Genomic DNA, 17,802 nt, shown 5'->3' with positions numbered 1-17,802 from the left:
AGAGAAATGTTTTTGACTTTTGACAGGAGCTGTAGGCAATTCACACTTTTCAATTTGTACTATTCTTCTTTTTGGATAACAACGTTTTAACCTGTAAGCGATAAATACATCACTGGCAACAATCCGAGTAGCATCAATACTTAAAACGTCTTTTAATATTAACAGCTACCAAACCCTTGCTCCTGGTTACAAATAAATGCTATGTCTAAATCACCTGCCCTCTGGACTGGCTTTTAAGTAAGTTGTTTTAGTGCCAAATTTTGTACAGCATGATTATTTAGCCTCTTTATTTTAATCCATCCAACGTAGGTATCTTGTGATAAAATTTGTTGTTTGCCTTACACTGTAACAATGTTTCAAGCTCCTGAGAACTTATGTTAACTATGACATATATTTAACGTAAAATTATGATTCTTGTATATTTTATTTTGAAGTAACATGCCATTATGCTTTTATCCGATAATTTTAAGATAAAAAAAAGCCACACACACAAGCTTTTAATCACGACCTTTTCCTCGAATGCGCACATGTATAATCTTCGGCACGATGAAGGTCATAAGTTAACTTAAGGTATACTGTTGATGCCGACATGTACAAATGTATGCAAACTGTTAAACGAAAGTAGGTCTGCGCGATCGCAAACATTTAATGCTGATATTTCCGCATAAATTTCAGTTAGTACTTGATGTGATAGCAATGAATTAAACGAGTGTTACCTTGTGTTGGATTCTAGCACATCAGTGTCTCAATACATACGGTATTAATCTGTTAATGTTCGATAAACGTCTGTTTATTATTACTGTCCTGATTATGTTGTGAGCTATTTCCGGGTCACGTTCTTGTATCAAGTGCGTTTCCGGTTACGTCATAAATGCAAAATCTTTTTGATATTTATTAATAAAAGATAGTTTAAAGAATAAACTAGTTAATAAAACAAATATCAATACATTGTAAATATTATTTTCTTGAATGTTTGCGAAGCAGACGACGTTTGATCATGATCTGGAAACTAGAACATTTTTTCCAAAAAAATGTGTTTTAACATTTGAAAGAAAAAAAATTGAAGGGGAAAACATAAATTTGTTCTTTTATAAATTAATGAAAGTGGTACAGAAGAGAAATATAGTAAATAACTGATAGTAATTTTATCAAAAACATCATCCTTAGAGAGTATGTTTTGGGCACGATCGTTTAGAAGCTTTGCAATACTTTCAACTCTTTCAAACGCGTATCAGCTCGAGATTAGGTCCTGTTTACAAAATGGCGACTGGAAGTAGCAAGGCGGATTAAATTGGAATTTAAATTGCGTTTATTTCGGCAAGTAAGCATTGTTCACAAAGCCCATGTGGTCTGTTCATCTAATTTTGTCAAGATGTACTCAGAACAGTCGTTGTTTAGTCGCTAGGGTCATTTACAAAATAATTAGGATTATTATATAAACTTATTGTAATTATTATTATTATAGATGGTGGACATTAGGAACACTTACATGGATAGGTGTAGGACATTAGGAACACTTACATAGATAGGTGGTGGCCATTAGGAACATTTACATGGATAGGTGGTGGACATTAGGAACATTTACATGGATAGGTGGTAGACATTAGGAACATTTACATGGATAGGTGTAGGACATTAGGAACACTTACATAGATAGGTGGTGGACATTAGGAACATTTACATGGATAGGTGGTGGACATTAGGAACATTTACATGGATAGGTGTAGGACATTAGGAACACTTACATGGATAGGTGTAGGACATTAGGAACACTTACATAGATAGGTGGTAGACATTAGGAACATTTACATGGATAGGTGGTGGACATTAGGAACATTTACATGGATAGGTGGAGGACATTAGGAACACTTACATGGATAGGTGTAGGACATTAGGAACACTTACATAGATAGGTGGTAGACATTAGGAACATTTACATGGATAGGTGGTGGACATTAGGAACATTTACATGGATAGGTGGAGGACATTAGGAACACTTACATGGATAGGTGTAGGACATTAGGAACACTTACATAGATAGGTGGTAGACATTAGGAACATTTACATGGATAGGTGGTGGACATTAGGAACATTTACATGGATAGGTGGTAGACATTAGGAACACTTACATTTTGTAATAAACCTAAGGTATGAATCTGAACACGAAACGGTGTAATGTTTTTCTTTGTCAACTAGCAATTACCGACACGTCCTAACTCACCCTTTTTAAACATCGTTATCGATCACTTGATATTGTTATAAAACCATTGCTAATCGTGTTTATCTAAACTGCTGCTAGTTTATCAAACAAGTTTGAAAACATGTATCGGCTAACAGTTGAAAATATATTTGAAGATAAACGTAAAAACGAAATGTCAACCGTTTTTATGAAATCCTTTAGTAAGGTGTGATACATATACCACCAAATATTGTAGAGTTCTGGGAAAAGAGCAAGGACAGTCATTATTCTACAGTGAGTACTGATAAACATCGTAAATCATATTTGGTACGTAATATTACCAACACCATGTGAGGCTGAATCGGATGATTTGTGGTTCCTCCCCAAGAACACATTTCATGCTCAAGTTACGATAGCCTTCTACTAATTATACTCCTGGACACGTAACAGGCTTTAGAAACAGATTTTCAACTTAATGTTAATCGAGATTGATTAAATATTACATAACAAAGCAACCATCAAAATTTAAATTGGACCATTTTGTAAACGGTGTGCATTAATTATTCTAAAGCAACGTGCCCCGCACTCGTTAGGGACACTGCATTATATTGTTATCAAATGTTGCTTATGTAGCTAAATCTATTTACGTAATTTTGAAGTTTTTATCATGCCGCATTGTTTATGTCAATTTTGTATAAGTTTTCTTCGATGATACAACTTGGTTTCCTACAGATATATCACATAATGAAATGGAAAGTACAAGGCACGTGAACTCATCTCTGCTAGATCTCGTGCGAAAAGGTACACGTAGTTGGCATGTACCACCCGGGGAAGTGCTTTGAAATACAAACATTGATTATTTCAAAATATCTATTATTTCTACAATAGTGATATGCTAGGAATCGACTTGATGGGGCTTTGTCTGTAAACAGCTGTTATCTTTGAGGCGAAAGTCAGCTATAACGAAGTAAGATTAAAGTTCCTGTATGTGCTGTCGATGGTTAATCAATGCTACACATTAATTCTAATAGAACTGTGGGCATACATTTGTATTATTACACAGGATGTGTAACTACGCACGTGTAAGACAAGCACTACATTTAGAAAAGTGTACAATTTATTACGTCTCTCGTTTTTGTTTAATACGGAGCCATTCCGATCCCATTCCTGTTGTTCGTATTCCGTTTCTACGTCTGATTTTGCCCTTGTTATATCCGATGAGTTTTATGGAAGCAAATCGTCTAAAGTGCGTTGGAATGTACTTTTTAGATTTAACTCTACAGTTTGATGAAAATCAACACAGCTTCTATAGGAAATGATATTTTTTCTATCTCAATACCAAGTTAACTGCACAAAGTAAGTGGATGAGCGTGGGAGACATAATGTCTTTTATTCTCGTTTGATGCAATCTCCTGTATATCTTGGTTTAGTGTATTCTGTGTTTTTTGTTTGTTGTGTTCTCATGTTTCTTTTGGATTTTAGTGCGTTCTCCTGTCTTTTTGGGCTAGTGTTTTCTGTTTGTTTGGATTTGTTTATAATCTTTTTTTTCCGGAATGGTGTATTCCCCAGTTTATTTTTGATTGGTGTATTCTCCAGTTTATTTTGGATTGGTTTATACTCTTTTTTTTTAAAATTTGGAATGGTGTATTCTACAGTTTATTTTGGATTGGTTTATGCTCTTGTTTTTCAAATTTTGGAATGGTGTATTCTCCATTTTATTTTCGACTGGTTTATTTTTTTTTATATTTTTTTTTTGATTGGTTTATGCTCCTGCATATTATGGATTAGTTTATACTCCTGTATATTATGGATTCGTTTATACTCCTGTTTATCATGGATTGGTTTATACTCCTGTTTATTATGGATTAGTTTATACTCGTGTATATTATGGATTGGTTTATATTCCTGTATAGTATGGATTGGTTTATATTCCTGTTTATTATGGATTAGTTGATACTCCTGTATAGTATGTATTGGTTTATACTCCTGTATATTATGGATTGGTTTATACTCCTGTATAGTATGGATTGGTTTATACTCCTGTGTAGTATGTATTGGTTTATACTCCTGTATAGTATGTATTGGTTTATACTCCTGTATATTATGGATTGGTTTATACTTCTGTATAGTATGGATTGGTTTATACTCCTGTATAGTATTGATTCGTTTATACTCCTGTTTATTATGGATTCGTTTATACTCCTGTATATTATGGATTCGTTTATACTCCTGTTTATTATGGATTGGTTTATACTCCTGTATAGTATGGATTGGTTTATACTCCTGTATAGTATGGATTAGTTTATACTCCTCTTAATTTTGGATTGGTGTTTTCTCCTGTTTATTTTCGCTTTGAGTTCACTAGTTGCATATGTTGGAAGACAGCATTTTTATTTATTTGTGCATATTTTGTCCTTGAGTGTTTGCGATGTTGTATATATTTTGATAATTTATGTTAAAGATATAAGCTATGGTGTTTACATGTCGCAGTTGATTTGGTACTTAAAAGCTTGCTCCAAATATCATGACGTTTGTGACAGATTCGTCTGCTGAAGGACACACTTACAACACAGCATTTCCTAAGAAGGAGATTGTTGACGAGTTTTATGGTCGCGTTTAATTCAACATTTTGTCTATTTCTTCTTGTGTGCTAATGCTTTAGTCTGATTTGTCTTTAATTAACGACGCAGTACAATAGATCGCCCTTGTATTTTGACGTTGATGTATATTTCGTCCATGTGTGTTGTCACTGTAATAAAACATGTCCTTATACGTTGACGCTGTGGTATAATTTTTGTCAATGCACATTATCCCTGTGAAATACATTTGCTTGTGTTTTAGCAATATTATATATTTTGTCATGATGTGCTTACGAATTGTACATTTTCCATTCTGGGTTGGTTTAGTTTCATTTTTTTAATTTTGAAGCCGTGGTGTATTTTGCCCTTCTTGTGGTTTTATTTTGTCATACTGTTTTGAAGCCGTATTTGATATATTCTTATAATTTACACGTAAGTGTTAAAGAAACCACAATTCTAACTGAATTTTATTCGTTTATGTTTTCTAGAGCAAAAAATAAACAAAGAAAAGATTGACAAGGAGACCCTTGAAGCTGTACAAGAATAAGAATAGGTGATATAAAAGGGTCAGTAATTTCTGCTTCATCTGCGTCACTCGTCATGTTGGAGAAATCCGGGTAACGTCATCACGTCCTCAATGACAACATTGTCACAAAATTCACACCAAAGTGAATAATAAGAAAACCCATCAACATTCATATCACACAAGAAAACAGAATATTTCCGAATAAGATAAGAATACCATGTAATGACTTTAAATCATGCCCATGGTCGTAGTGTGTTGTAAGGCAGCCTGTCTGGAGTCGACATTTATCACGAATATCATGATGTTCGTAGCAGGCTCTTAAATATCGAATCATTTACGAAAAGTAACACCTTAGGTTGGGTTGCAGAAAGGATGCAATACAAAAAGGCATGTTTGCGTTAGGATAAAATAAATGGCTACGCTTGTCTAAAGTTTGGTATCAAACAGTCTCTGCTGATCATGTTACAAATAGAGATCGATGAATTTGATTAATGTTAATTATTTATTTTAAGTTATCAAGAGTATCGACGTGGTTTATAAATTTCGTATTAATTAATCTGTACATCGTCGATACATCTGAAAGTGAAATAAAATAATCATACTAGGTTGTTTTTGTTACCACTCCCAATTAGTTCTCTAAGAAATTCACCCTTATATGAAAACAAAAACAAGTCGACTAGGAGAGGGGCACAGTTTGTTCCCTTAGGAATACCTACAGTCTGTACACGTATACATGTAGCATGTCTACTTTTGTTAACGTAGAGGTATCTTTGGACTTTTTTCTGTTTTTGCTAACGCTAAGGTTTTCCTTGCATAGTTTGCCATTGTGATTTGGTGCTGTGGTATATTTTGCACTTATGTGCTAGTGTTGTGGTACATTTTGACCTTTTATGATAATGCTGCGGTGCATTTTGTCTTCGCGTGTTGGGGTTGTGATATATTTACCCCTAGCGTGTTCATGCCGTGGTATATGTTTTCCTGAATGTGTTGCTACCGTGGTATATTTTGCCTTAGTGTGTTTATGTCATGGCATATTTTGTTTTCACGTTTGAAGAATGAGATATGTTTTACTCTTGTTTATTTATGCTGTTGTATTTGTACCCCTATGTTCTGACACTGTGTAATAAGTTTAGTTTCTGTTGAGGTTGTGCCATTGTAGTGTAATGATGTGACCAATGTTTTACTTGTGTATTGACTGTTTGATATATCCTGTCCCCTTGTGTTGACTGACGTTGTTGTACATTTTGTGATGACGCTGGTGGTTATTTTGTCTGTGTTTATGGATATTTGACAATATGGCTGTGAATGTGAAGATATCTCGAGTTGTGATTACACACCCGCGAGTGTATAAATCTAGCATATTGTATTAACATCGATGTGAGTATATTAATCCGTATAAAAGTGAAGACATCAGTGCGAGTAAAGAGATCTGCCAGGAATGGTAATGCCCCGGTGAAGTTTTGGTCCTGTATATAAATCTTAAATTACGTAACACATTGACAGCGTAACTTGTTCTTGTTTCTCTGGATGATTCACTGTGAGACATAACTTGACTTTAATCATCAATAGCTAGAGGAAAACAAAGTAAAGCTAAGTACATAACTGTAAAAATTGCCACGCTTTTGGTATAATTCAAGGACGATTTACGTCTTTGACGATACCAGGTCTTGCATTCTCTGGTGATAAGTGCGTTCTGCATTCTTGTCATAATTGTTATCTGTAGAATGACCTTGAATAATTCATAAATATGTTTTATTGGCTGTTTCTATCGGCGTTTTGTTTTTGTCATATTTCGGAAAGCCCTAACATAAATTGTACATTGATTTATTAATGACAGAATCAACAGTTGTATAAGTCTAGGAAATATATTTTTATATCGATACAAAATCAAATTATTATACAAGGAATATATATCCTCCTGTACACATTATTTATTGACGTTTTCTTATATCTACCAAGTTTAAGGAATAACCCAACAAGTTTTCAAATAATGTACAACACAAGTTCATGAGTTGTTGATTCAGTACATTAAATGTGTATACATACCTGTATATAGCATATACCGAACACAAACGTTCCCGAATTACCGGTACAAATCAGCAAGCCATGCTACATTAAAACATTATGTCACCATTTGGAATTGGTTGTTTCAACTATTTGGCGAAAATGTTAATGCTTGTTAAATGATGACGGAAGGAATATTTAAGTCTGCTCACGTATTTCAAAAACTCGTTTTGAAGCTGCCTCATATGTTATTAAGCATGTGTTAAAACAACACTACACAATATCACTTTACACAACACGGTTTTTGAAAAAGATTGAATATACCATTGAGGGCAATATTGTCGATTTGACGTCCGCTTGATATTTCTAAGAATCAGTAGTCATCATATGGTATACATGTTACCAGTAATTTTTTTATTTTCGATTGTAGATACATTTACCATGAATGAATGTCTGAATCCCCTGATGGTGATCCAATGACGGTTCAGTTTCCCTTATAAGATGGTTACAATCACTTAACCATTAAAAAACTATCAACTCAATTGTATGACCATCTTGAAGACTCTCACGAGGAGACAGTCTGGCGTTCGCGACATTTTTTGAGCATTTGACGCCTCGGATATCGGATGACATACCCAATAAAAATAACCAAAAGTAGAAATATGATAGAATTATGGAATGTGATTTGTAAAAGATGATGCTATTTTGGGATGTATTGCGATAGATAGCATAAGATGAATTGTTTGATAAGACACAGTATTATGGGATGTTTTGTTATGATGTTTTCAGGGTATTTTATTGTATAAACCGGTATATTGTGGGATGAAAATGTACGTGATATTACGATAAGGTGTATTTAAGGATAGATGACTGTTTAATGGGATCTATCATAAGATTTGTGATAATGTTATAGGATGTATTGTAGAATGTGCGACTGTATTATCGGATTCATTACAAGAATACCTTAATATATAAGACGCATTCATCGAATGAATTGTTACATGAACTTACTTACCAATATGAATTGCGTTTCAAACTGAAGACAATATATCTCAAATATATACGGCGATATCTTGATGTCTCTATAAACTTAAGCACTGGCGTGGATATCAATGCTGGCTCGTGAGATTTCCTGAGATATCTAGAACAGACACAGTCTACTGGCGATTGCCATTGATAAATACTAGATAAGGTATTTGTAAACGTGATTGGTCTCCAGTACTTGTGTTGCGTGCTTAGTCGAATACATCTCTTTAGACCTACGTAATTAGTGTCTCGAGCATGTACAATGCATAATAAACTCCACTAGGGGAGAGACCGCAGACTCGGCTCTTGACCAAAACACGGTAGTTACTCGCACGCGGATAACATTAGTTTCAATACAGAGACTACAATAAATATTTTACGTCATGATTGAATCTGTATATTTAGATGTATTTCCAAATGACTGTCTGGTCTGAGTTGAAACCACGAACACTGCGTTGGGAGGAGCTTCGTGCGCCTACCACGTCATTACGCCCATACCTGGAACTTAATACCTACCACGTCATTTTGCCCATAGCTGGATCTTCATACCTACCACGTCCTTACGTCCGCCAGGTATGGAAAGAGCTCCAAACATACCTCGTCCTTACGTCCGACAGGTATGGGAAGAGCTCCATACCTACCACGTCCTTGCGTCCGAAAGGTATGGGAAGGGCTCCATACCTACCACGTCCTTACGACCGACAGGTATGGGAAGAGCTCCAAACATACCACGTCCTTACGTCCGACAGGGATGGGAAGGGCTCCATACCTACCACGTCCTTACGTCCTACAGGTATGGGAAGGGCTCCATACCTACCACGTCCTTACGTCCGACAGGTATGGGAAGGGCTCCATACCTACCACGTCCTTACGACCGACAGGTATAAGAAGAGCTCCAAACATACCACGTCCTTACGTCCGACAGGTATGGGAAGGGCTCCATACCTACCCCGTCCTTACGTCCGACAGGTATGGGAAGAGCTCCATACCTACCACGTCCTTACGTCCGACAGGTATGGGAAGGGCTACATACCTACCACGTCCTTACGTCCGACAGGTATGGAAAGAGTTCCAAACATACCTCGTCCTTACGTCCGACAGGTATGGGTAGGGCTCCATACCTACCACGTCCTACGTCCTACAGGTATGGGAAGGGCTCCATACCTACCACGTCCTTACGTCCGACAGGTATGGGAAGAGCTCCATACCTACCACGTCCTTACGTCCGCCAGGTATGGGAAGAGCTCCAAACATACCACGTCCTTACGTCCGACAGGTATGGGAAGGGCTACATACCTACCACGTCCTTTCGTCCGCCAGGTATGGAAAGAGCTCCACACCTACCACGTCCTTACGACCGCCAGGTATGGGAAGGGCTCCATACCTACCACGTACTTACGTCCGACAGGTATGGGTAGAGCTCCATACCTACCACGTACTTACGTCCGACAGGTATGGGAAGGGCTCCATACCTACCACGTCCTTACGACCGCCAGGTATGGGTAGAGCTCCATACCTACCACGTCCTTACGTCCGACAGGTATGGGAAGAGCTCCATACCTACCACGTCCTGACGTCCGACAGGAAGTTAATAATCTCAGCTACAGTCAATTGAAAATTTGCCATAGAATCAAGACTAGGTCCTTTATTATCCCAAATGAACTTATACTATTGTATTTTTCCAATTAAAACATCTCTATTTATAACACTTGTACTAAATATGTTATTGACTACTTTCGTTCCTCTTTACATTATATTAAATGTTTGCGGAAATTAATCTTAATATCGCGCTTTGTGCAACATGTCGAGAGGGAAAAAGGCATGTGCAATATTTGGAAACGAGTTGTAGAGATAGCATCTTAAACCACGCTACTCATCTGTTTACAAGGTCATGTCACTACAAGACTATTTTTGGGTAAATATCAGCTGCATGAATGTCATGCCAAAATTATTAACGCGAACATTTCATACATGTAACGTTATAATTTTAATTTTTGTACAACTGGCACTCCTTAGTCGCAAAATGTTCTTTTCATAAAGCAAGTATGCTCAACACTGCACTTATTTAAATAATGCTAAATTTTGATTAGCAAGTTGAATTTTATAAGAAAATAAATATTAATATATAACTATAAATATATATATGGGTCAAAGAAGTAATATAGACGGTAAAATCCCATATAACACTGGATCCTATTGGATCTATCACATACTACAAACGCTGACATGCACATCAGTCAATGTGGTGTACCTTATTACCTGCAATAAATGCAAGTTACAGTACGTGGGCGAGACCTGCACTCACCTCAATGTCAGGATCAACAACCACCGCTGTTCCATCAAGCAGAACAAACCAGACTTCCCTGTGGCAAGGCATTTTAATATGCCTAGCCATAGTTGGAAAGACATGCAGGTTGTTGCCATAGATGATTGCCCTACATGGGATGAAACGAGACGACGTACGAGAGAACGGTTTTGGATCACCTGTCTACAAACCCGCTACCCTCGAGGTATCAACGAACGATAGGCGGTTGCCATCCGCTCGTTTTCCTTCCAGGGGGCATTTGACCTAATGATTCATTACTGCACATTTGGTCTGCTATCTCCCCTGCCTGCTGCTTCATGTCAGTGTGTGTGACCAACAGCCGTTGTCAGATTTATTTTGCAGATTTATACAGTATCTTAGCCATTTTATCTACTTATTCCTCCTGCACTCACTTATGTGATAATTACATGCATAATTCCTGCAAACCAATAGAGGCACATGCATTATTCCTGCAAACCAAAAGAGGCGACTAAGTGGGACCCCCTGCTGTGACTTAGATCCATCGCAGTATTCAGAGGCGACTAATGAGACATTCCGTAGCAGATTGGAGATTTTTCACATTTACCGGGCCAGATTTCCAAATGCACATGTTTCACGTTTCTCGTTGACTCACTTTATATGACAGTGCATCTTGCGCAAGAATAGGTCCTCTACATCAGCGTTCCTTATCCGCGATGCTCTCAGCTTAATTGCTGCCTTCGGCGGTCTTTAGCCGAGGGGACTATTGGTTTTATATAATAGCTATATTTTCAATTATAGTATATCAATTCTATCTTCTTGTAATATGATGTATATGTACATGTAACTGTTCTGTTTCACTGTGTCTTGAAAAAGGAGCGGATCGCTCCGAAAATTTGACAACCTAAACTTGTCCACACTGTTGGAATTACTTCTTTGCCCCATATAAATATATATAGGTATTGAACAGCTTTAAGGTACATTCAAATCAGTCCAAAGCTTGTTTATAACAACAACAACAACTGATAGACACGTTTTGGAGATGTATATTGACGGTATATTGGGGATGATAGGGTACTTTAAGACGGAGAGAGGTGGAAGGCGATGAAGTCGGTGGTTGGTATGACGGAAAGACGGAATACGATTACAACGGTAGTTGGTATGACGGAAAGGCAGAAGGCAATTACGTCGGTAGTTGGTATGACCGAAAGGTGGAAGGCGATTACGTCGGATGTTGGTATGACAGAAAGATGGAAGGCGGTAACGTCGGTGATTGGCATGACAGAAAGGTGGAAGGCGATTACAACGGTAGTTGGTATCACAGAATGGTAGAAGGCGATTACAACGGTAGTTGGTATGACAGAAAGATTGAAGGCGATTACAACGGTAGTTGGTATGACAGAAAGGTGGAAGGCGAAAACAACGAGTTGGTATGACAGAAAGGTGGAAGGCGATAACGTCGGTGGTTAGTATGACAGAAAGTTGGAAGGCGATTACAACGGTGGTTGGTATGACAGAATGGTGGAAGGCGATGACGTAGGTTGTTGGTATGACAGAAAGGTGGAAGGCGATTACAACGATAGTTGGTATGACAGAAAGGTGGAAGGCGGTAACGTCGGTGGTGGGTATGACAAAAAGGTGGAAGCGATTAAAACGGTGGTTGGTATGATAGAATGGTGGAAGGCTATTACAACGGTGGTTGGTATGACAGAATGGTGGAAGGCGATTACGTCGGTGGTGGGTATGACAAAAAGGTGGGAGGCGATTATAACGGTAGTTGGTATGACAGAAAGGTGGAAGCGATTACGTCGGTGGTGGGTATGACGGAATGGTGGAAGGTGATTACAACGGTAGTTGGTATGACAGAAAGGTGAAAGGCGATTACAACGGTGGTATGGTATGACAGAAAGGTGGAAGCGATTACGTCGGTGGTGGGTATGACGGAATGGAGGAAGGTGATTACAACGGTAGTTGGTATGACAGAAAGGTGGAAGGGGATTACAACGGTAGTTGGTATGACAGAAAGGTGGAAGGCGATTACGACGGTAGTTGGTATGACAGAAAGGTGGAAGGTGATTACAACGGTAGTTGGTATGACAGAAAGGTGAAAGGCGATTACAACGGTGGTATGGTATGACAGAAAGGTGGAATCGATTACGTCGGTGGTGGGTATGACGGAATGGTGGATGGCGATTATGACGGTAGTTGGTATGACGGAAAGGTGGAAGGCGATTACGACGGCAGTTAGTATCACGGAAAGGTGGAAGGCGATTACGACGGTAGTTGGTATGACAGAAAGGTGGAAGGTGATTAAAACGGTAGTTGGTATGACAGAAAGGTGAAAGGCGATTACGACGGCAGTTAGTATGACGGAAAGGTGGAAGGCGATTACGACGGTAGTTGGTATGACAGAAAGGTGGAAGGCGATTACAACGGTGGTATGGTATGACAGAAAGGTGGAAGGCGATTACGTCGGTGGTGGTTATGACATAAAGGTGGAAGGCGATTACAACGGTAGTTAGTATGACAGAAAGGTGGAAGGCGATTACAACGATAGTTGGTATGACAGAAAGGTGGAAGCGATTAAAACGGTGGTTGGTATGATAGAATGGTGGAAGGCGATTACAACGGTGGTTGGTATGACAGAATGGTGGAAAGCGATTACGTCGGTGGTGGGTATGACAGAAAGGTGGAAGGCGATTACAACGGTAGTTGGTATGACAGAAAGGTGGAAGCGATTACGTCGGTGGTTGGTATGACGGAATGGTGGATGGCGATTATGACGGTAGTTGGTATGACAGAAAGGTGGAAGGCGATTACGACGGCAGTTAGTATGACGGAAAGATGGAAGGCGCTTACGACGGCAGTTAGTATGACGGAAAGGTGGAAGGCGATTACGACGGTAGTTGGTATGACAGAAAGGTGGAAGGCGATTACAACGGTAGTTGGTATGACAGAAAGGGAAGGCGATTACGACGGCAGTTAGTATTACGGAAAGGTGGAAGGCGATTACGACGGTAGTTGGTATGACAGAAAGGTGGAAGGCGATTACAACGGTGGTTGGTACGACAGAAAGGTGGATGGCGATTACAACGGTGGTTGGTATGACAGAAAGGTGGAAGGCGATTACAACGATAGTTGGTATGACAGAAAGGTGGAAGCGATTAAAACGGTGGTTGGTATGATAGAATGGTGGAAGGCGATTACAACGGTGGTTGGTATGACAGAATGGTGGAAAGCGATTACGTCGGTGGTGGGTATGACAGAAAGGTGGAAGGCGATTACAACGGTAGTTGGTATGACGGAAAGGTGGAAGGCGATTACAACGGTGGTTAGTATGACAGAAAGGTGGAAGGCGATTACAACGATAGTTGGTATGACAGAAAGGTGGAAGGCGATTACAACGGTAGCTAGTATGACGGAAAGGTGGAAGGCGATTCCAACAGTAGTCGCTTAATCACAACGGATTGAAAGCAGTGTCATCAGTGGTTACTTTAACACAAAAGGAGGAAAACAATTGTACCAGTGGCTAATTTAGCACAAAAGAGGTATATAATATTACGTAACTTAAAGCGAATTTAGTAGACAAAAAACGACAGTTGTTGCTTTATCTAAACATTTCTAGAAACATGTAACTACACGCCTATAGTTTCTTTAACACGAAAGAAAAGGTGCGCATGGAAGTTATTATCACATAACCTCTTTCACTCACGGGAGCACAAAGGAATCTGACATTTTTTAAATTTTGTGTTTTTACACTTTTATTGACAATGCGTCTAGCTATGTTGTTTCGGTGTTCTTTTAAAATGAGTTCAATAATCAATTCCATTTAACGGTAGAAAATTATGCACTGGAATTGCAATTACCGCCAGAACATAAAATTTGAAATACATTTTCTATCAGAGGGTGTAGCGATAAACACCAATCATAAAGCAAATAGTTGCCATTAATCTCAAGGCTTGTGTGAATATCCTACTTAAAACCCGCCAAGAGGTGCAATCTTTACGACCTTGTTAAACCTTTATGACATGAGGGGTGTAGTGTAGTAGTTATTACAGCTCTCGGAGTATGACTACAAATGACCCCATGCTGAATTCCTCCAAAGAAGTCCGATTTTCCTTCACAGATTTAAAATTTTATTTTTGAAACAATAAATACACAAGCAATAATTTATCTATGTCTGATTTTCTGTTTTTGTCACAGTGCACTTTCCTTTATGTAAATGATGACTATTTTGCGAATTTTAGTTTTAATAGTTTTGGTTTATTTTAAGTTTCAGTTATTCCATTTTCTCGGACAGAATTGATTTAATACAACTATTACATATGGTCTGACTTTCCTTGATTTTATATGGCTAAACCTTGGTTTTAGGTTCGCCTATATATAGCAGATTGACCCCATGTTTCTTTGTTGTGTTGCACTTCACTATATCGACCTCATGCTTCTAAATTAAGATCCTCATGTTTCGTTCCGAAAACAGTCCATTGATTTTTACTATTTCCCATGTTACCTGAATGCATGGTATGTAATATAAAAAATAAGGACTTTTGTTTCGGTTTAAACGTTGTTAAACATGTATGAACATTTTAGAGTTATATGGACCTTGGCTGCGTTCTCGGCCGAAATAACTCTATCCGGTCTATACAACAACGTTCTCACCTCTACTAAAGTCCATAATTGTTAAAGTAGTTGATATAAGGGTTGCCAGGGTTGACGGTTCCTTGGTTCTACCGCCGATAGGTACACATACAATGTTAACATGTTAGGGGGTATTTCGATTAAATGTTCGATACCTCTTTCCGAGAAACTATTTCCAATATTAATATACATAAAATACTGATAAGAATATTTATTTTGCTACATAACTTTATGTATTAATAACTATTACACTTATATATATAAATAATTGATGTGTAATTATATTGTTCCTGTCTCTAAGAAACGGCTAATTGTAGTCCGACTGAGGAATTCATTTGAAAGTATGACAACTTTTGTTGAACTATTATTATTAATATCATTTTCACATAGTCATAACATAAAAGCCGAGTTTTAACAGCACTGTTTCACTAGGGGTGTGGTGTCGCCTTGGTTCCTTAACACTGTCTAGATGGGATAGTAGAAGGTTATTACGTCTAAATCATCCATACGAAATTAGTTAAAAGGATTGTAATACTCACAACTTCCTATGTGTAATGGACAGATCTGGAAATCCAGGGGATAATTCTGCAGCTTCATCTGACATATCGCTCGCACCGTCAATCTACAACAGTATAAATAGCCTCTATATACAACACGCGCCACCAGGTTCATGTAATACAATTGTGTAAAAGGATTGATAAAGTTTTTTTGGGGCCCGAATAATTCCGAATTTTCTCCTGGTAAGCTATTGCATCATCATCTTACCAGTATACAGAGTAGCTTCTAAGTGATTGCAGCTGAAACTTCATTTTGAGTTTGTAAAAAAAAACCCACAACTTACTGTTGGGACACCCGGCCTTGACCCAAGAACAAACTGTTTCGCAATCAGTGTGGATGAGTAACAGTATAAATCAATATATACCTACCTTAACGAGAGAAACATTCGCCTTATCTTCACCAGTACAATCGTTTTATCAGAGCTTTCATTTGACACTAGACATTTAGCAATATCAGGAGTCAAATAAAACGTTCGCCAAATTTATAGAGTGAAAACATGTCAAATACACATGTACGTTAACAGCAAAAAGGCACGACTCACTGTAAAGAGTCAAATTATATCATGGGTCAATGGGAAGCTCTGATATAGGATACATATATATCTAAATGAAAAACGCATTGACCGTTGTGACATATCAGTACAAACTGATAGGGTTTGCCGTACGTATATATACATGTCAGTATAGACCTGCTGTCGCGGGACTCACCATGGAGAGAGACATATGGACCCATAGCTTATCATCCCTATATAATTGTTGATGTGGGACTCACCTTGGAAAGAGACATATTGACCCATAGCTTGTTATCCCTATATAATTGTTGATGTGGGACTCACCTTGGAAATAGACATATGGACCCATAGCTTATTATCCCTATATAATTGTTGATGTGGTACTCACCTTGGAAAGAGACATATGGACCCATAGCTAATTATCCCTATATATTTGTTGATGTGGGACTCACCTTGGAAAGAGACATTTGGACCCATAGCTTATTATCCCTATATAATTGTTGATGTGGGACTCACCTTGGAAAGAGATATGTTGACCCATAGCTTATTATCCCTATATAATTGTTGATGTGGGACTCTCCTTGGAAAGAGACATATTAACCCATAGCTTATTATCCCTATCTAATTGTTGATGTGGGACTCTCCTTGGAAAGAGACATATTGGCCCATAGCTTATTATCCCTATGTAATTGTTGATGTGGGACTCTCCTTGGAAAGAGACATATGAACCCATAGCTTATTATCCCTATAGAATTGTTGATGTGGGACTCTCCTTGGAAAGAGACATATTGGCCCATAGCTTATTATCCCTATCTAATTGTTGATGTGGGACTCTCCTTGGAAAGAGACATATGAACCCATAGCTTATTATCCCTATATATTTGTTGATGTGGGACTCACCATGGAGAGAGACATATGGCCCATAGCTTATTATCCCTATCTAATTGTTGATGTGGGACTCAACTTGGAAAGAGACATATGGTCCCATAGCTTATTATCCCTATCTAATTGTTGATGTGGGACTCTCCTTGGAAAGAGACATATTGACCCATAGCTTATTATCCCTATATAATTGTTGATGTGGGACTCATCATGGAGAGACATATGGACCCATAGCTTATTATCCCTATATAATTGTTGATGTGGGACTCACCTTGGAAAGAGACATATGGACCCATAGCTTATTATCCCTATATAATTGTTGATGTGGGACTCACCTTGGAAAGAGACATATGGACCCATAGCTTATTATTCCTATATAATTGTTGATGTGGAACTCACCTTGGAAAGAGACATATGGACCCATAGCTTATTATCCCTTTATAATTGTTGATGTGGGACTCACCTTGGAGAGAGACATATGGACCCATAGCTTATTATCCCTATGTAATTGTTGATGTGGGACTCATCTTGGAAAGAGACATATTGACCCATAGCTTATTATCCCTATGTAATTGTTGATGTGGGACTCACCTTGGAAAGAGACATTTTGACCCA

The 17,802-nt window shown here is 38.1% G+C and overlaps 1 protein-coding gene across 1 annotated transcript in view; it reads right to left on the bottom strand.

The window, feature by feature from the left end:
* LOC110462694 (gamma-aminobutyric acid receptor alpha-like) overlaps window positions 1–17,802 on the bottom strand; it is an 86,052-nt gene that overhangs the window by 10,210 nt on the left and 58,040 nt on the right. Inside the window, exon 5 of the mRNA XM_021516792.1 lies at window positions 15,776–15,858. Coding sequence (XP_021372467.1) covers window positions 15,776–15,858 — 83 coding nt within the window. The remainder of the gene's footprint in view (window positions 1–15,775; window positions 15,859–17,802) is intronic.

Source organism: Mizuhopecten yessoensis, unplaced genomic scaffold, assembly GCF_002113885.1.
Source record: "Mizuhopecten yessoensis strain PY_sf001 unplaced genomic scaffold, ASM211388v2 scaffold10821, whole genome shotgun sequence".
NCBI lineage: Eukaryota > Metazoa > Mollusca > Bivalvia > Pectinida > Pectinidae > Mizuhopecten > Mizuhopecten yessoensis.
Note: the sequence above shows the minus strand (reverse complement) of the source record. Positions and strands in the feature narration are given on the sequence as shown.